The sequence below is a fragment of the Neolamprologus brichardi genome, chromosome 17, assembly GCF_056152115.1.
Source record: "Neolamprologus brichardi isolate AB-2024 chromosome 17, ASM5615211v1, whole genome shotgun sequence".
In the NCBI taxonomy this organism is placed as follows: domain Eukaryota; kingdom Metazoa; phylum Chordata; class Actinopteri; order Cichliformes; family Cichlidae; genus Neolamprologus; species Neolamprologus brichardi.
Window position 1 is genome coordinate 12,771,271 of NC_142120.1, and position 21,202 is coordinate 12,792,472.

Genomic DNA, 21,202 nt, shown 5'->3' on the forward strand with positions numbered 1-21,202 from the left:
GTCGAATTCCGCTTCACTATAAAGGCATCCAAATGTCATAATTGAAGATGAAACGTTTAAGGATAAATTGGTTTCTTTTTTTCATTCATTTTCATTTACAACATCCTTACTAATCCGTTTTTAACCTTCACTAGTCCAAATACGTCGTTGTCTGCGCAGTTTACGTTTTAAATGCTCAGAAAAAAAAAACGCTTTCCTTTCCTCTTAATTTTGATTTTATTTTGTAAGACTGTACCGGAAACCATCTTTTGTGGCTGTGAGCGGTTGTAAAAACGGAGACCCCTCTTACGGAAAACTGTGGTTAACTGTGCTGTAGCTACAGCTGCAGAGATGCGAGGGACAGAAAAACGTCGTGAAAGGAAACAGAGGGCAACACCGAACCTGAACGTAAAGTAACCGCCGTCACAAATCATCTGAGATGTTTCGAGAAACCGAGGAGCAGCATCTTCGCAGCGCTTTCTCCCGCTGGAGATAAAAAACCGAGAAGAGGATCGCGCATTGATCCGAGAACAGGGGGACGGGAGGGGCCGATCATGGGGAACGAAGCAAGCCTTGAAGGAGGCGAGGGGCCGCCGTCTGGGCTACCCGAGGGGCTGGCACCTGACGGGAAGGGGGGCTTTTACCGGGTCTCAGACGGGACACCGGTCAACCTGAGTGAACTCAGCGAGGAGCAGAGGCGGCAGCTCTCCGCGGCGATGTCAAGGGCGCAAGGCAGGCAGCCCGGAGGCGCGGCGGCTGGACGAAGGCAGGGAATTTAAACCGCATTTATGATGCACTTCAAATACCCACACTAACCAGGCCATTTTATACGACACGGAGAGAGGATGGGCACGAGTGGATGTGTTGTGGTTGTGTGAAGCATCGTTTGGGAATCTGAGATGCTCTAAAGGAGGCAGAGAGCCCGATCACGCCCATTTTTAAAAAAAAAAAAAAAATCATGTCAACCGCTCCAAGAAATGATTCCCTTCTTAGAGCTCGCTCTTATGGATAATCACCGAGATCTGATGATCTGCATGGCTGTGATGTCTCTCTTGGCAATTAAGTCGTACAGCCATTCGCGCTTCTAACGCAGACATACACGTCTCATTTTAACCCAGCAAACGATTTGTGTGTATGTGTGTGTGTTCCGTATTAAGAAATATACAGTATTGGTCACTGTTTATGTGTGGTATGTGCGTAAGAGACACACCTCCAGTATTTATGCGAAATTTTCGAAATGCCTGCTGGGTAAGAAAATCTGTCGTGCCTAGTGTGTTTTTCTCCGATCGAACGACGCCTTAACACCCAGCTAAAAACAAACCCGACACCGTCAGCCGTGAATGCGCGCCAATTAAACGTTTACCCCTGAATTTCACCGAATTGGATTTTAACCGATGGTGTCGTGGAGGAGGAGTGGGGGGTGGGGGATGCTGGGTTGTGAAACTGGGGTGTAGAAACCTGCCGACGAAAACAATATGCAGATTTGGGTTTTACGTCATGTTTATCACGGTGAAAGGTTTGTGAATAGGTGTGGGATAAAATGCCAAGATTTGCCTTACTAATTGGCTCCAGCGGGAAGGGGGGGGGTATTTATATCTGAGCTAGAGGCTGAGAGTGGGGGGAGGGGGCACATCAATATTAATATGACTATAAATAGAACAGAACAGGCGTTAATGTCATCACTCATATATGTCTTCGCAGCTGAACGTTTAACTAAGTCGGATTTCATCCTCTGTTGTGGACACATCTGCCCTGGAATGAGGCTGATCGCTGTCCGTGGTCCTGAAATCCACAATGCAGCGGGCTGGCTCACAGCAAGCATTGCGCCGCCACTACTTTTCACTGTTTGCTCGGCTCTTAAAGTACCCCCACATAGCCTGTGCTCACTATAAAAATAATCACATGTATTCATTACTGCATTAAATTTTATTGCCTAAGGATGTAATTTAATAATGGCCAAAGCCTCAGAGACTTTAAAACAGCAGAACCAATATATCTCGGCTGTATGTTGCATACACACATGGTGATACAATAACAAACAGTATCCAGTCGGTCCATTAGCACATTGATGCATTTTTCTAAATATCCTGCAGTCCTTTGGCTAGGCTTGTGCTTACTGCATGTTGCCTCTCAGTCTGAGCTAACAAACACGTCTCAGCTTACCCCTGTGGAGCCAAGCGTCTCCCCTCTCTATCTCAACAATCTACACTCCCATGTCATTCAACGGTATTCACTTTCCTGTCAGCTTTACCCCAGGGCTGCTCACTACACATTTTGTGCTCACTGATGTGTTGAATAGGCCTGAGAGCTACGGGCTTAGCTTGTGTTATTAGCAGAGGGATGCTACAGATGAAGTTTAGGCGTTTACAAGTTTAGGTTTTGTTGTTGAAAGGATTAACAGCATAGCATGCAAACAGTCCAAGAAAAAAAGGAGATGATAAATGTTCCTATCCTCTGTAATTCACAATATTATTGGAAAAAGGAAGCTTTATTAAGCATTAATGTACGCGTAACTAAGACAAAAGGCTCATGTAGATGTTAAAGCGTGTGGTGCTGATGTGATTGGGTTTTTTTTAGCGTTTGTTCAGAAAATGTGTTGGAGTGTCAAAGTGAATATGAATGATTCAAGCAGAAACAATAACACAAACGAGTTGTTTTTCAGGGACAGTGCACATTTATCTGAAGCTCCATAAATGTGTTAATTTCAGCCAAAGGCAAATTTTCAACTGCCGCCAGATGTTGGTTTGTTCTCTAAAAATACAAAGATTAATGGATGAAGGTCGAGTTGAAGTGGATTTTGCAACTATCCAGATATTAAAGTCTTCGTTTCCAGTTAGGTGTTATTATCTATCTGTCTAACAGATAAACCTATATGTGTCTGTTTTCTTTCTTCCAGACCATCAGAATCTGACGCACAGCAGCGTTCCCAGCAGGTAGGAGCCTCCAGGGGCCCAACAGGTCTTAGCAAAAGCCGAACTGTTGACGCCTTCAACCAGGGTCCACTCGGAAAGCCCACACCAGGCCGCAGCCCTTCGTCTCTTAGCCTTTTTGAATCAAGATTCCGGCAGGAGCCAAAAGACCCTGAGACCAAGTCATCCGGCATGTTTGGCTCCAGTTTTCTCAGCGGGGCCAACCCCCTGAGCGCTGTATCTTCTATGACTTCGTCTGTCTCCTCCTCCATATCCTCCATGGGTGATACTGTCAACATTCCCAAATTTGGACTGTTTGGGGATGAAGAGGAGGAAGGCTTGCCTGCAGCTTCTGAGTCCAAGCAGGGAGGGAAGCCACAAGGGAAAGGCCCACAGCAAGGGCCAGGTCCGAAGGGACCACAGCAGGGAGGACCCCAGAAACAGAGTCAGGGCCCTCCTGGACAGGGAGCAAAGCCAGGGCAAGGACCCCCTGGTCAAGGACCCAGACAAGTTCAGGGACCACCAGGCCAAGGGCCAAAAGCAGGCCAAGGTCCTCCTGGCCAAGCACCACCAGGGCATCAGGCCCCCAGACCAGGTCAAGGACCACCGGGTCAAGGCCCACCAGGGTCACAGGCACCCAGACCAGGTCAAGGACCACCGGGTCAAGGACCCAAACAGGGAGGCCCTCTCCAACAAAAAGGTGGTCCGCCACCACAGCAACAACAACAACAAGGACCTGGGAAACCTGGACCCAAACAGCAAGTGCCACAAGGGCCCGGTGCACATCCTGAAGCCCCAGGAAAGACTGCTGGGCCCCCTATTAAGCAGGGAACTGGAAAGCCTGCAGCTGGGATCTGCCCACTGTGTAAAACCACCCAGCTGAACGTTGGATCTAAGGACCCACCTAATTACAATAACTGCACTGAGTGTAAGAACCAGGTCTGCAGCCTGTGTGGATTCAGCCCCCCAGACTCAGCGGTAAGACACGACTGTTCACTTTTTTTTTTTTCCTCGAACCCCTTTCTTGTCATGAAGACTTTAAAAGAGTTATCACACCTTGTATAACATCCCAAATGATTCATTTCATGTCAGCACCCACAGATCTGTGCTTTCCAGACATCTAAAGGTAAAAAAAAAACATGTATAATTCCTATGTTAGTATACTGGCATTTAACTAATATTACACAATCTAGTTTATGTTATGATGACAGTGTGTGGAAAAGGCCAAGTATCATTAGATTTTATGTCAGTGAAACATCAGTTTTTCTGGGGGTTTTTAATAAATATAATCTGCCAGTAGGAAGACGTCTCGGCTCTGCATTGAAGTCACCATAAAATGACTAGTCAAACTGATTTGTAAACAATGGAAGTTAGCGTCCTCATCCTAAATAGACCAACAAAGAAAAATGATTGCAGCATAAAAAAGAAGTCAAGATAACTAGCCAAGGTGCACATCTTTGCGCTGAAGCTGAATTCAGCGCTCGCCTGTTAACAGCATATCGCTGTTCCGTGAGCCTGGCAGAAGGAGCGCATTTAATAAGAGTTGCAGACGATTTGAGGAACAGAGGGACCATATGGACCCAGGGAATGTTGATCAAGGTGACTCATGTCATGGCCACAGGAAGATACCGTGCCAGCCGTGAGGACACTCAGTCACACATGGACTGTAAACGCTAGTGGGCCATGATTATAGCAGAGCCGAATGGCTGGTTCCATCTGCTCGAGTTTCTTCTTGAGATCGGCTGATGTGCGTAATAACACTGGGATAGTTCAGAAGGCACATTTTTAAAACAAGAGGCTTTGATTTTTGGGTGCATGTTTAGACAGACACTAGGCCTTTAAAATATCCCCAAATATGCAAAGGGGAAAGTCCACCAAGGGTGTATGCAACTCTTAGAGCGTGCTTCTATCGCTGCAAGTAGCAGCTGATACAATAATATATCATCACCTACGTTTATTACTCTTATCTGCAACAGACTGTACACAGCTTTGCCATTTATACTTGGGTTGTTCTTCGAAAGCCAGCGTATTTGCATATGTTGGACGGATTGATCTGTTTACATTTACGCAATAAATAGGCGACCATTACACACAAAAATACGCACACTGCTCTACGCTACAAATACAAATACACATTCTTCTAGATAGCGATCAGCCTGTCAGCACTGACCCTTTTGAACACTGTACTTTGCACACAGTGGAAACCAAGGAGATAGCCAAACACTGAACAAAGAGCTCTCTGCTGTAAACCCGGCTTTTTTAAGAACAGGTGTTGATAACTCCTGTATGGTGTAAACAAAGGCAACAAAAGACAGCCAGTTATCATCAACATATAGACCACTTGTAATAAAGGTACTATAACCTGGCATTGATGCATGAATATTATTTGCTTTTTTTGACTGATTAGTATTTGTGTAAATGTTGTTGATGAAAAAACAGGAATTAGCATCATTTGAGATGCAAATTATTTGGTCGTGTCTTTTATTTGCGATTAAAGTTAATTATTGGGCATATACTGTACTTACACTTGTCACTGGTGCATCTAACTAATGCTTTGTTTGTATCTTTTCTTTCATGCACAGGGTAAAGAGTGGCTGTGTCTGAACTGTCAGATGCAGCGAGCCATGGGAGGAATGGATCCCCCTGGTGTGACGAAGCCCAAGCAAGGCTCCGCCCCACCCTCTCCTCAGAGACAGGCATCGGGAAAACCTGGAAAGCTCCTGATAAAACAGCAAAGCACCTCCGACCAAGGGTTAACGCCACCAACCACACCAAGGCAGAAATCCCCAGGTCCTACCTCTCCAGGACCGCTTTCACCAGGCTCCTCAGTCGCAGGATCCCCCAAAATCGACCCCAAGACGGGTCGCCCCATTATTCAGAAGTCCAGTCCTCAGCAGTCCCCAGCTAAACCCAAGCAGGAATCAAGCTTCTTTGGAGGGTTGGGAGGTATCAGTTTAGGGGGGCTCACAGATGCAGCTAAGCCACCAGCAGCTGCTTCACACGCTGCTGAGTCAGTCACGGGAAAACTGTTTAGTGGGTTTGGTGGGTTGATGGAGTCGTCGAAGCCTCAGGCCCAGGCTGCTCCAAAACAGGAGGAATCTGTTGCTGGGAAGTTGTTTGGAGGTTTTGGAGGCTTGACAGAGTCCACTAAAACTCCTGCGGCCACATCTCAAATGTTTAGCTTTGGATCATCCCTCTTGAGCTCAGCCACCAGTCTTGTCACGGGAGAGGAAGATAAAGCAAAGGGTTCAACTCCTGGGTCACCACCTGACTCCCCTGCAGACTCTGGTCCCGGTTCACCACCTGACTCCCCCCTCTCTGGCCCTGGCTCTCCCCCTGATTCAGACTCTGCTCCTGAAACACCGCCCCCTAAGACCAAGAAACCCCCCAGAACCATTTCTGTGGAGCGGGAAGAGAAAGCCCCGGAAACCAAACCCGTGCCCGCTTCAGCTCCAGCGACGAAGGAAAACTGCCCTCTGTGTAATGTGGAGCTAAACGTTGGCTCGACAGACACGCCTAACTACAGCCTCTGCACCGAGTGCAAGAAGACAGTGTGCAATCTGTGTGGATTCAATCCTACTCCTCACTTAGGAGAGGTAAGAAACCCTTATCATTGTCACTGTTTTCTTACACCCCTACAGCTTCCTGCGCTCTCAGCACCGTGCACCTACTGCTAATTTATGCATTCTGGTGTATATAAATAGAACACAAACATCCTCTAGATGTTTCGTTGAAATAGGTCACAGTAGAAATACAATTAGGACTATTCAGTTGAACGTTTTCCCCACTAGCATCTCGCAAAAATACCCTTTATTTCTTCTTTTAAGTCTATTAGTTTGACTCAGATAGACAGCGTAATGGCATCTGCACATATTTGACCGCTGAATTAATGGATGTGGTCAATTATGCAACGTTTAAAAAAATCTGTAAGCCTCATTACTGTCAAGCTTTCTTTAGCTGAGAGCGCGGCCAGACACGTGAAGATGAATAGCTTTTTTTTTTAAATGGAGGACTCATCATCAAAGAGCACTTGACTGAACACTGTGTGTCTGTATATGTGTGCATGTGGCTGTGTGCGCTTGCGTGGTCATGTGTAGCGAATGCACGCTTTCCTTTATATAGAGCAGTCTTTAATTGTGAAACTGGATACATGCGACTTGGTAAATATGTAAATGCCAATGCTTATTTGTCTGCTTTTCTGCGTGTGAAAGCATCTCCAACCAGTCACTTCCAGCCTGGTTATCTATCAAGGTGCGGGGACAGGTTTGCTGGTGTTTTCCACGTGTTGTTCCATGTGGAAGCAGCACTGTGAGACCGTGCTTTGAGTTCCACACAGCAGATGGTACTCTGTGGTGTCGAATCAGTATATAATGGGAACAGAGGCCAAAAAGTGCTTTTGGTTGAGCAGTTTCCCAGCATGCAGGCAAAGCATAGTCACATATGCTGCACCCACGTGAACATGTGAATTGTCCCAATTTTGTTTATAGCGTATCTGAGTCACATCTCACAATTAGATCAAACATCCATTGAGAACTAAAGTATAACATAACTAAAGCTAGTGGTCACTTGGGATGGCTAATATCCTCTTGACATAGTCATGCCACTCAGAGCGCAAACACGTGTTTGCCTGGGCCGAAGCTGTATCCTGGTTTCACGTGATAACTGCTTTGTTAGGTCAAGGTTTGGTAATCTGCTGTGTATTTCTGGCTCTAAGCTGAGAATGAGCTTGTGAACGCTGCCAGTTCAGAGGCAGTTTGACATTATGAAAAATATCCTTATTCCCATTTTCCCATTCCGCTTTCATATCTGTTTGTTAAAGAAAATGCTACAGCCAGCAATCCCAGGAGTCTCCTGGAGTTTGGCACACAAACAACCTTTAAACAGGGAGTTTCTGTGTTTACACTCAAGTTTTTGCACCCACCCCTCACTCCCATGTCTGGCAGTCCAGTGATGAGAGTCCACAAGCAAGTCACGGTCACATCTACACTCCCCTTTTATATATGACCACTATTAGTTTACAGTGGTGACAGGACTATTATATATATAAGTATATAAGTTTTTGTACTGTTGTCGTCTTCTGAAGCTCGGATTTTTTTTAATTGCGCATGCTTGCTGGGAGACTGAGGAGCTGAATCACTTAATTGAGGCCAAGCATGGAGGGGGAAATGTAATTACAAAGGCGAGATGGGCATTCAAGCCACTGATGCTCTAATTGGACATAGATTAGTCCTCTTAACATCCTCTTTTCTTGAAGCCCGACTCCGTTTTGTTTTTAGGACAGGCGTAGCTAGAAATTCTTACGGCGAGGGATGACTATTTCTTTCTCTTGCAGGGCTGAATAAGACACATACGTTGAATAAAAATGAAAGGTTCTGACTGAAGTTGTGACCAAGCTTTTGAAGGTTTGACATAAAAGACACACATACACACACACGGCACCTAGGTTGAGTCATCTGCCCCCTACGTAGTACGCCTCACTCGTGTGTCATTCGCTGCCATAATGTCAGCTGTCAGAGGGTTTAGTTGCTGACGTGAGTGGTGCAGAGTGTGTGGCGAGTGTGTGTATGTGTGTGTGGGAGGGGACAGTTTGTTTAATTTGTGAGATTGTCGAGCTATTGACATTTGGCTGAGTAGGCTCAGGTGAGCCTTCACACTTCAGGAGAGCTGCTTCTTTTAGTGTGTTTTTGTTCTCACAGTGTGCGTGTGCAAGGATTAGAAATAAGGCATTTCAGGGTCTGTTTGCTAAAAATGTGTCACTTTGTTGAAATATTGAAGGGTGAGCGTCCATCTGCACTGTAATGTGTCAGCATGTGTAGCCATAATCTCTGTGTCCTGAAAGGATTTAAAGGGCAACTGGAAGTCTGCCATTTCTGTTGAGGCGTGAGCCCCGACTCAGGTGTTTCTGCTTAATCCCATCAATATGAGTTGTGAAAATAGCCACCCTGGAAGGAAAGGCACTCACCTTAATGTGTTTTCTCTGTTGCTTGCTTTCTTTCAAACACAGCTCCCTTGCTTGCATTTTTGTCCTATTTTCTCTGTCTTTTTTGTATTTCCCACTCTTTTGTATTCTTGGTCTTTTCCTATCCTTATAAGACAAAGAACGACTTTCCTAATACCTGTGTTTTTAAAGACAGTGTATTCTCTATGAGAACCCTCCCTGAACAGTGCTATCCCCCTGCTTTTACCAATGGGGCCCCCTTTGAAGTAGGGAAAGTGTGTAAATGTGTGTCTGCTGCTCAGCAGTGTTACTTTAGCTCAGGCTCCGTGTCACATTGTCCTTATCAGTAATGAGTGTGCTTTTTAGAGGAGCCTTACGTAAAATGGGAAGTGCAAATCAGAGAGTCAGAGCTAAGAGTAGAGTTGTGAGTTACACTCTGTGTCACCTCCACCTACACAAACCAGCGAGATTTCCACCTTTTTTATTTCAATTCTGCAGAAGGTAATCTGTGGTTTTGAAATTGAACATATTAATGTAATGTTCATACTAAGGTTGGGCGATATGTAAAAAATTTTCCAACCGACACTCGTCAGTCCAATAATCGACGATGGGCGATATATTCGCGCATGGGCAGATATTTTGATGGGCGGAGCAATGTAATCGTGCATGGACTGATTTGCGCCTTTACAACTCAGAAGTCCAAACATGGACAAACTAATTTCCCCCCTCCCCCAAAAAATAGGACTGTCAGCGTTAACACGGTCATCACAATTAACGCAATTAAAAATTTTAACGCGCTCAACCTATCTGGAGCGCAGAATGAAAAGACTTTGGACAAAGTGCCCGAAATGCATTGACAGAGACATTTAAGGGATTTTGACTCAGTCTGCGCTCCAGATGGGTTAATTGTTAATCGTGTTAGTCGTGATGACGGCGCATTAACACTAACAGCACTAAAAAAATATAAAGTCGCCAATTTGGTATGAAAGAGGTAAACCTAAGGGTGTAACCACCCTCTGAGGAGGGTACATTTGCTTGCAGATGAAAGAGGGTGCCGTTAAAACAGCGCTATTATTATTATTTTTTTTCTGTTGACTGCTTCTGTTAGCTCCATCATTATTAGCAAACTTACTCATGGGCAAATGAATAAATAAATCGCCTTTGTAAAAACGATCGCCGATGGGTTCAGGCTATCATCGATTGTCGATATATTTGTCCAATCGCCCAACCCTAGTTCATACTCTTAATGCATTTGGACTATGTCAATACAAGCTCAAGTTCAAACCAGGCATCAGAATGGCGAAGAAAGGAGATTTAAGTGACTTCAAACATGGTGCTTTGAAGTCCAGTAGATCAGCTGAGTATTTCAGCTGATCTACTGGGATTTTATCAAACAACCGTCTGTAGGGTTTACAGAGAATGGTCCAAAAAGGAGAAAATATATAGTGAGCACAACGTCTCTGGGTGTAAATGCTTTGTTGATGTCAGAAGTCAGTGAAGAATGGCCAGACTGGTTCAAGTTGATAGGAAGGCAACAGCGATTCGAATATTCACTCATTAGATCCAAAGTATGCAGAAGAGCATCTCTGAATGTGGAACACATCAAATGCTCCAGCAGCAGGAGACCACACCATGTACCACTCCTATCAGCTAAAAACAGGAAACTAAGGGTTCAGTTCTCACGAGCTCATCAAAATTGGACAACAGAAGGAGAAATGTTGCCTGGACAGATGAGTCTCGATGTGTACTTCAACATTCAGATAGCAGAGCCAGAATTTTTTGTCAACAACATGAAAGCATGCTGCTTTATATCAACTGCTGTGGCTGGATCCTGGAGGCGTGATGGTGTGGGGTATATTTTATTTGCACACTTTGGATCCATTAACAGCAAATGAATATCATGTAAACACTACAGCCTGCCGAGTGTTGTTGTTGACAACGTCCACTCCTTTACGACCACAGAGAGGATCATCGGCTGGTGGATGCTTCCAGCAGGATAATGCACCATGTCACAAAATCACCTTAAGCTGGTTTCTTGAACATGAAATGGCCTCCACTGTCACCAGATCTCAACCGGCCACAGTACACTCTACCAGCGAGCCTTGTTTAGATAAATTAAATATGAAAAGATGTATAAAAACATATAAACGAGAGTTATGAAGATGCATGGTGTTTCCTCTTTTTTTTTTTTTGCTTTTTCCCCCCACTTGACATTGGCCAACATCTACAAGATTATGCTTTGCTATCCTGTAACTGCTCTCCCTAACTTAATTATTAAATACTTTCTGGCTGTTGGTTAATGTATCCTAGAAACTGAACTGCTTTATTCCAGTTTGCCATTTTTGTATTTAGTCACAACTACAAGATCTTAAAAAATTGTCATCCTGGAAAATGAATAAGCAATGATCATAAAGTGTTGAGTACACCTATTTTTGTGGAATGGTGGAAAGAAATAGTTTAGGATTTTGGTAAGTAGGTCACCCTTGTCTGCTGTCAAACTGACATTCGGGTTAGGAGGCTAGCATCACTTTCTTCTCAAGATTTGTTTAGCCTCAAAGAGAGTAAGCAGAGCAAAATGCAAATGCTAGGCTAGTGGTTTCTTGGCGCAAAAGTAAACACTTCCTTATTTATGACACAAAGATGTCATGAATCTGCTCCTCTGGGTCAGACAGGAAAGGATCGTTTCGGATTGTTTCGGTAACTTCACCTCTCTTAATATCTGCTTAAGTTAAGCCGTTAGTTTAGGCTTGTAAAGTTTCGGTTAAAACCAAAAAGCCACTTGAGCGCTAGGTCCCCGTGTTGGGCATCCTCATGTTTCTAAAACCTTAGCCTGCATTTATTGCAATGTGTTTCCCGTGTCCTCCTTCCTCATTGTTATTCTGCAATCGTGCCCACGCCTCCGCCCACAGTCTGAATCCTCTTGAGTCTGCACAGCCAGATAAAGGCTCGCTCCGTGGTCATACATACACTTATGCACATGCTTGAATATGCTTCTGTGTAGCGCTTGGTATCTCTGAACCCCCCCCCCCCCCCGCTCCGAACTTCTGCCTTATTTAAGTCACACGTCATTGCAGAATCCAGATATTAGATGATTCTGTTGTTTACAATAATTAGAAACTAACCACAGTTATACATCACAGTTATATAGCTTTCAATCCGCTCCATACAGTCCAGTTGCTCTCACAGCTCTCCCATCAGTTGGTCAGGAGGCTGAAGCGTACAAAAATAGCCACAGCCACCAAAGAGAGCCACAAAGAGGAGAGGGAGAGACAGAGAGAGGGGGGAGAACACAAGCAACTGCAGGGCAGCCCCCCCCTCCTCCTCGACACTCCCTTTTGTAGCTCTTTGTGTTCCCTCTTTCATATTCACTCCTTTAACTGTGTATTTTCTTCTGCCGCACCAGGCAACCCACAGAGACCCGCACATGGCCACATTGGAAGGCTGTGAGGGTATTTTTAGACATTAAGGTGAATGTGTGTGTCTGTGTGTGTGTGTTTGCGGATGTGTTTTGGTTGATTTTGTTGGCACCTAAATAAGAACATACCTCAAAAGTTATACTGATTTTATTTATTTATTTTTTTTACTGAGAAATTCATCTAGTTGCTCTCTCAGTTGCCATATTAACAGATCTTACACCTTGGTTAGGCTATGAATGGTAGATCCTTCCTTTTTATATAGAACCCCTCATGCTCTATTCTAGAAGAAATTCTAATGATCCCCTTTCGAATTTGCAGTTTTCAAAATTTATTTTAAATGCTTAGCAAGACTTACATTTACACCACCAAGCGAATACGTCAAGTGTGCCAGCAGTGGGACCTCATCACACTGAGAGCAAAGGACAGGCAAGCAGAGACACATGAAGACACAGATTCTGGCACTTGCCCCTTCTTGTCAGCACTCCAACACGTGCTTTTACTTCACCAGCAGGGAAGGGTCTAATTTGAATAAAGCAGAAAGTTGGGTTTGTGGATTTTGGACAATCTCAGTCTGACTATTAAATGACCTTAAGTGGGTGAGGGGAAACAGCTTAGCTTCACCTGTGAAAAAATCATTTTCATGCATTTTTTGAAAAAAGAAAAAGGCAAGAGGATTAACTTTTATCCCACGTTTAAAGTGGTCCCTTTCATCTTTATTGGAGAATATAGGTATTGGTAAAGGAAGAGCAGTTGGAGGGAGCTACCTTGACTGAGAAATTATATGAAATAGACCAGAAACTTCAAAAGCGTATTTCTATGTTTTTTTTTTAATTAAAATGTCTTCTTTTTAAGCGTGAAATGAAAGTAAGAGAGCACTGAGATGAAAAAAACACGCAGACAGATAACATTTCATTGCAGAATGGAGGAGGACAGGCCCAAAGCAGAGGCGAGAGGAGACAAGAGATATGGTTGTGACAGAAAGAGGAATCCCATGGGGGGGGGGGGGGGGGGTGGAGGAGGAAAGGGGTGTCACAAAGGATATGGGTGCCAGCCCATGCTGCCCTAAGCAGTGCAGACCATGACAACCTGACTGTTGCGGTTTGTTTTAGCACTCGTGACTCACGCCTGCGAGTCACATGAACAGCACCTGTGGGCAGAATTGACTGTCAGGCAGAAAATCTGATAATGCAAAAATCCTAACATAATATAAGATTTTATTAATGTATAGGAAACAGCCAGCCCTAGTTATGCCAACATAAAAATGGTTGTGCACTATATTGTCGTGCTAATAGATTCTGAAGGCCAAATTGTGCCTCTTGCTTTTGCTTTGCCTGGAAAAAAAAAATCTGTCATATGCCGAGACATCGGTGTAATATGCACGCATTTCTGGCTTTTGTGTTGAATTGTGTCTCCGTCGTGAGTAATGTTTGTTAGAATACACACTTTTCTTTTTGCAAGTTTGAAGGAAACATGTAATTGGAGTATGACCAATATTGCAGTTGTGACTTAAAGGTGATTGTGTGGTTTGCTTTAAAAAAGAGAGTTGAGTATGTGGGTTGTGGGTATGTGGGCTGCCAAATAGCTTATTTGTGTGGATGCTTTAAGGGATCCACACTATTGAGTTCCTGTTTCTCTTTATTCTTTATTATTATTATTATTCTAGTTTGCTATTGATTGTTGTTTGTTTTCGTTTATTGCATTGGATGATTGAAGTCTGAAGAAACAAGACAAATTGCCAACTTAACAATTTATTCATTTAACAAACAGGGGCGTCAGTAGAATGTGGAAAAACCTTACACAGCCCCAACAGCAAGGCACCTCATCCTCGTGGTGGTCACCAGCATGGTAACACACTGTTAGCCACAAGCCCCAAGCTCAAGCTAATCCCACAAGTGTTAAGTGGCCTTGACCCTCTGATCAACTGCAAGAGGCAAAATCTGGACTCATTGCTGGACATAAAGTTTCTCTACATATTCAGGTTCCACTAGAGTTTGGCTGTCTGCAGTCTATCCCAGATTGTCTGGGTAGAGAACAGTCGGCTATAACATCCTCCAAACCTGTACTGTAGAAGACTCCCTATGGTTCTTGACTGCCGACAGGGTGAGGGAACTGTCTTCTTGTGTTGTCGTCTTCTTGGGACGTCCACTTCACGGCCTGTCTCTGACATCCGGATTATATGGGATTTGGGCTTTAATTTGGAGATGGTAGTAGGGCTCACTCCAAATAACGCTGCAACTTGGGTTTGCAGAACACCAGCATGCAGTTGCCCCATGGCACATGTCCTATTCAGATCAGTCAAACATGGCATTCTTGGAGCAGACACCAAGTGACCTCTGTAGAAGTGTCCATGCACAAAGGTACTGCTAACCAGGAACCTGGGGTACCAGAAGCTCAAAAAAAGAGTCAATGGCAGAATAAGCTGTTTGGCATAGGCAGAGAATATTTGGCAAGTTTACCCACATACTCAATCTTTGCTGCTTTGGGATGTGATGGAATAGGAAATTGGCTTCATGAATGTAAAGCCACAAATCTACCCGTGTGATGCTGTCATGTCAATATGGACCAAAATATCTGACAATCCTACAGTCAGCTATAGCGACTATATCAAAGACTATAAAACCAAAATAATGACCTTGAAGAAACCAAAAACTCTTTATATAGCCGAGGGGATGTGCAGAGTAAAAACTTTTCTATAAACATTCTTTCTTTCTTCTGAAATGTAATTCATAACTGCTGAAAGGAGCGAAACACTTGATTTAAAATTTGAACAAAGCCCTGTCACTTTTTTGATTTAGATAGGAAGCTGACTCATGCAGACAGTTTATGAGATAAACTAGATAAACAAACACAGATGCACACAGAATATGCACTAAAACTTCTCCCTGTCCTTAATCCCTAGGCTAGAAGTGTATATATATTGTGTCAAATCCACTTTAAAAACAGACTTTTTACACATCAACAAACACTTTGTCCTTCTCTCTTCCGGCACGTCTTCATTCACCTTCCACAGCGCACTGGAATATTCTGACAGTATCGTCATGACAGAATTGAAACACTGAGGCTCTTTTCTGTCAACTGTCAGGTTTGATTTGAGTAAAAGATTTGTATTTAGAATGGGATAATTAACCTGTTAAACCTTCATTTATCCAGGGAATATTCCTCAGTAGGCTTATACTTTGTCCTGCAACATTTTGCTTCACTAACATTTTGCTAAATGCATTCCCAGAGGATGGTAGCAGGATGGGACTTTTTCAAATTCCCCACTCAGGTTTTGCTTCTTATTTTGTCATTAAAGCCTGCCTACAATCTCCTCGTCTCGAGCCCAGTTCTCAAACCTTAAGGCAATTACCACTCATGTTACGTTTACTTTCATGATTCATTTGAGAATTGCATAAACATTTGTGCATGTAAGTGTGAATGCAACACATTGAGACCACGATGTTAACATCCATAACGCGGAGACATTGATTAGAACAAAGATCTTTTTTGGCTCGCAAAGGAGCTGATGATGTGATATGCTGCTTGCGGTCTAGTGAATTGTAATTAAGTTGGCCACTGAGCATGCTCATCAATGGGAAAAGGGCAGAGACTTCCAGATTTTAATTTGAGCTAGAGCCTTATGACAGAAACATGCATGAGAGGTGCTGCAAAAAGAGCATTAGTCTCTAGCCTTTTAACCTTATTATTCATATAGTGGATTATATTGTGTTTTCGCTAATTATCTGGTGATATACATCCAGATATCACCATTGCCAAGACATGTCATTCATTTGTGGGCTTAAATGTAAAATAACATTAATATCAAAATATTAAAGGAATAGACTCATAAATGTCCTTTTATTCCCCTTTCTTGCCAATACTTGACTGGAATAGGTAACCCCAGCAGGTGGGTAGCATTGGCTTAAGCATAAAGAATAGAAAGGGTGTGAAACAGCTAATCTGGCTCTTTCTGAAGGTGGCAAATTTAACTTGCTAGTACCTAGAAACATCAACATGAGCACCTTTTATTTCGCTTGCTTAAGGAAAAATTACAGTGGTGGAAACAACTCCGATGCATCTTATTTTTAGAGAAATAGAGGGTGTTTTAGCGCATTTTACTTTTTAAAATCAGCTAACCAAGATGATGAGAGCAATGAGAGTAACCAGGATGAAAATGATCATCTACTTGACATAAAGACATGAGGCAAGTTAACTGCAATATGGAACTATCTCTCCAGTCTACATATGATAAAGGAAAACCTAATTAATGAAAAGATACTACAAAAAAAAAGCTGATGAAGAGGCGTTAACCTGGAAGAATGGCAGGAACTTTTGCCAATGTATGTACAAATGACGTCAAAAACATTCACAAACTCTAGTGTAACATTTTAAAGTCATTCTGGGCAGTCACAAACTGCAGCTTGTCCTGTCCTCTTGGCAGTTGATTTGCAGATCTACAGGGTGATAACGTTAAGCTTGTTGGCAGTAGTTGATGTTGAGTCATTTCCAATGGTCATTAAGCTCCTTCCCTTTACTGTTCAGCTTGTCCTTCAGTGTGCTGTATTATGTTCATTTTCTCCTTCTGCCTATAGCCTTGACTGTTATTCTCTCTACTTATCATCTTCCCCTCATTCTTTCATCCTGTCTTGCATCTAACCCACCATTATCAGTCTTTTTTCCACTGCCTCCCTTTCATCTGTTTTATCCATCTGTCCCATCTTCCTCTAAATTATCTGTTTAAAACGACGCTTCTGAAGTTCAGAGGAAAAGTCATAGAAAGAAATCTCATCAAAATACACGAAAAGTATATGTATGTGTGGATATGTCCAAGAATGTGTAAAGTGCAGGCAGTGGTAAGAGGAAGCGACTTCACCAAGTCTGTGGGCCAGGCGCTGTCTAAATTTAGATGAGCCAAACCCTCATAGGATCCTTTGTGTTAATCAAAGAGCTGCGCCGACCTTCACAACACTCCTACACTCAGTTGGAGACAATAACCTAACATGGGTATGGTCAGCCTCGTCCCAGCATCTGATTCCTGTCTGCGGTTTTCAGTTTGTCTTCTTTCTCCGTCCTTGGAGGAAGCCTGACGGAGATGGAAAATTTCTGAGTCTGTCATGATTCATTCATGTTTGAGCTCGTGCTTGTTTGAGAGCTTCATGTAGGAAGAGAGAGGGTGTTTGTATTTATTTTCCAAGGTTTTTTATGCTTTTTATCTGAGTATAAGCATTTCAACAACATTGCCACAAATTCATCTTTGTGGGTGTTAGTGTTTGTCAGCTCTTTGGTGCCCACGTGATATCAGAAAATCCTTGACGGTGATGTGCGTGAGTGACTCCCTAGGTTACATGAATCATCCATGATGCGATTTGCAGAAGCCATCACAGCTATCTTACAGAGGCATGTCACATTTATTTGATAGCTGATGTAGAAAAGATCATTATGTAAAAAAATTAGATTTTTTTGTTTTGTTTGTGTACTGTGCAAAACTCTTCAGCCATCTTTTGTTTCTCTATATTTAGTAAGGAAAATAGAAAGTAGGTCCAGCAGTCTATTGAAACATGACAACACACATGGAAGTAAAGGATAAAAGGCAGTTATAATGAAATAATGAAAGTCAATATTTGGTATGACCACCTTTATTTTTCCACACTTTTACCTGAACTCTCTTAGGCAAGACTCATTTCAAAATCAAGTAGCTTTCAGGAATAGTTCTCCAGGCTCATTGAAAGACATTTAAAGCTCTTCCTTGGATGTTGGCTGGTTTTTGTGTTGTTCTCTGTGAAAATGATTCCACACGGTTCAATAATTTTGAGGTCCGGGCCCGGGGAGGCCAATCCATGACTGACAGTGTTCCATTGTGGGCTTTTCTATCCTGGTATGCTTTTACTTCATTGCAGTGTTTGGCATCATTGTCATACTGCTGCCAATCAGGCCCTTTCCAGATGATCTTATATGGTGAATCAAATTGTCATGGCATGATCCCTGTTACATCCCCCAGGAGGATGTCTCTTCTCCCTACTAACCCTTTGTTTTGTCCAGGCTCCACCTCCTCTGTCCTGATTGGATGCTGCGCAGAGTCCGGCTAATTGGTAATCAGCAGAGCACTATTTAAGGCCTGTGGAGCTGTGCTTCTGTGCCCTCTGGTCATTTTGGTTGCCATACCTGTGCAGGCTTGCATGCCTTTGTATCTTGTATGAGCATTGTTGTTTTCATGTTCAGACTGCTTGTAGGGGAGAGCTGCCTTTTGCTTTGACACCCTGTTTTCTCCTGTTTATGTGTTGTTAGGTAGGTTATGGTTATAGGTTGTATATTTTGTTTCTTTGGAGTTAGGTAAGTTTCTTTTATTTCTACATCAGGGATGTTTTGTTTGTTATGTTGGCCTTGGCTCTCCCTGACGTTACACCTCAGTCTGGACTCAAATCCCATCACCAGTGTTAAATAAACCTACTAAAATTACCATCTGGGCTCCTCCTTCTCTATCCACCTTTATGTTCGTCCCTCCAACCCCCTAGACTAGCCAGGGGACGTAACAATCCCCAACAACCTCAAACCATGACATGACCGTGGACCTCCACCATTTTTTCCAAATTGCTATAGGCTCTCACTGTTGTACCTCTGTCCTGGCTTTCTCCATACATGTTGATGGCACTTTGAATCAAAATGTTCAAATTTGGATTAATCACTCAGTAAAACCTTTTGCCTTTTGTGTTGTGACAGGCTGCAAGTAAAAGAATGCCTAAAGATACATTTTGAGATTGATTCTTCGCCAACTTGTTTGCAGATGGAATACTGTTTTTTTCCTTGAGTGAGGTACCTTTTTATGCTTGAATGACTCAGCAGTCAGCATTAAGTGGTTTGGCAAACAAGGGAATAAAAAAGAAAAAAAAAAACAAGAAAAAAAGGTCAGGTACAAGACTGGACTGACAATGAGTGAAAAAACACCCAGTATCCAAAGAAAAGCACTGCAAAACCTTCACTATTTCTCAAGACCACTTTAAAAAAAATTCTAATAAAATAAGAAATCAGCAGTAGCTCAGTAGTTTTGCACTGTAAACGGAGACCCTGAACGTTCTTCTTGGTTCTCGTGACATCACAAATTCCTGATGCAGTTTGAACTGCCCTAGTGTGTTCAACTCATTGGATTTGTGCTGATGTAGAAATAGCACAGGTAATATTCCCACTGAATTCCCAACAAGTAAGAAGTTCTCACCTGTTCTGCGTCATGCACACTCTAATCTGAAATAAGAAAGCAGCTAATGCCGACTACTTCCTGCTGTGAAACAGATTCTGGCCCTTTGTGATTTAGTCAGAGAATGGAAGCTGTCGATTGATGTTCATCATTTTTCATGTACATGGATATGCAGTTGACATACAGTCTGAGGCCAGTTTGTCCATTACACACAAGTCTAAATGTACTAGTACAAAAAGACTGCTTTCGTGACTAATTCAGGTTTCACCACGAGATGAGATGGCTTGATTACGTGGTGAGTCTCAGAGAGTAGTGTAAGATTCTTGCTAATTTAGATGCTGTTTCATCACCCTGTAAATAGAATTTGCGATGACTTTGCTGAGACCTGTGAGAAATCTTTTCTGATGGTAGAAATAGATGATGACTGTGAATGAAGTATTACAGTCTGACTTCTAGTTTTCTTTTGCTAAATAAGTTTGAGAATACTCTGTCCCTTTTTACTTACCAGAGCCCAAGTTACTCATTTTGTCAGGCATATGCTAAGCCAAAACTCAGATACCGAAGTTACTTATTCACTGCATATTTTCTGGGGCCAAAGGACATCCGGGATGTGTATTAAGGTTCTGACATCTGAAGTGCATCTTGTCTAGTTTTGTGTAAAGCTAGCGGTACAATTTATTGACTGCTTTTCAGAGTGATAACTGTAAGGTAGGAACTGCATTTGAGATGTGCTCATTTTAATTTAATTTAATGGGGTCGTGATTCAAGGCTTAAAAGGCTTGGTTTGGTTTATCTCACTAGCTATAAGAGACACAATGATTACAGTAAGTGTATTAAAAGGAGCAGTAATAGCTGTAGGTGTTCCAGCTCTGATGTCTTGATAACGTTGGTGATGACTGGCTGTGAAGTGGCTGAGGCTGACCGACAGTCTGAGTTGATTTCCTGCATTTCCTATCGGCGGCCATCACTCCAGCTATCAGCGCCTGCCCTCTCTGGTTTAACTGATGCAGCCCTCAAGCCGGAGGAGCTCCTGTCTCAAGTTGTTTGAGCAGGGACCCACAGAAGAGGTCAAATGGATAATACTTGGACATACACACATGCAGTAATATTATTTTTGAGTTGCTATTTCATATATACTAAAATATTGTTCCTTCGTGAGTTGCAATATCCAACTGTCATTTCGGGTAAAGTGTACAGTACGGTACAAGAGTAAGGTTTATTTTATAGGCAAGGTCTAAAACATGGCATATCATGTCTTATTTAATCTGACTGTGCTGCTGCAACATTCCCTCTGTCATCTTCTCTCCTCCCCTCCCGTCTCCTTGTTTCTTTCTCTCTGTCTGCGCTTGGACAGAGGTGGCTTGTCTGCTGCATGGCTTAGCATACAGCCTGTGATCTTTTATGAATTTAGCATAAACCCTGCTGCTAAGCCAGGCGAAGACATTCACAAGAGAGGTTCACAGAAGAATATCAGAGCACTTGGCAAAATGTGAAATGAGGTGTTTTGTGGTTTCTTTGTTTGTTTTTTGCTTTGCTTTTCCAGACTACTTGGTCTGGTCTTGTGTCCCTACATTAAATAGTTCCTTGCTCCCCAAGTGTCCTCTGTTTACGTGAGTGCCCAGGAAAACCCAGCCATAATAGGATTGGCATTCCAGCGGAGCTTTATTGGAGCTCAGAGACAACACATTAGAAGTTAGAGTTATGTCAGCACGTGTCCTCTTCCAGAATTAGATCCCACACAATTTTAAGCAGGAAGTTATTGCGAAAATATTGCAAAAAAATATTCTTTACA

The 21,202-nt window shown here is 43.0% G+C and overlaps 1 protein-coding gene across 4 annotated transcripts in view; it reads left to right on the forward strand.

The window, feature by feature from the left end:
- Positions 1–265: 265 nt before the first annotated feature.
- Positions 266–21,202, forward strand: part of pcloa (piccolo presynaptic cytomatrix protein a) — a 57,532-nt gene continuing 36,595 nt past the window's right edge. For all 4 annotated transcript variants that reach the window (XM_087830943.1, XM_087830939.1, XM_087830940.1 and 1 more), the window contains exons 1-3: positions 266–745; positions 2,876–3,866; positions 5,471–6,484. In XM_087830943.1, the coding sequence (XP_087687069.1) occupies positions 534–745; positions 2,876–3,866; positions 5,471–6,484 (2,217 nt within the window). In that variant the 5' untranslated portion in view covers positions 266–533. The remainder of the gene's footprint in view (positions 746–2,875; positions 3,867–5,470; positions 6,485–21,202) is intronic.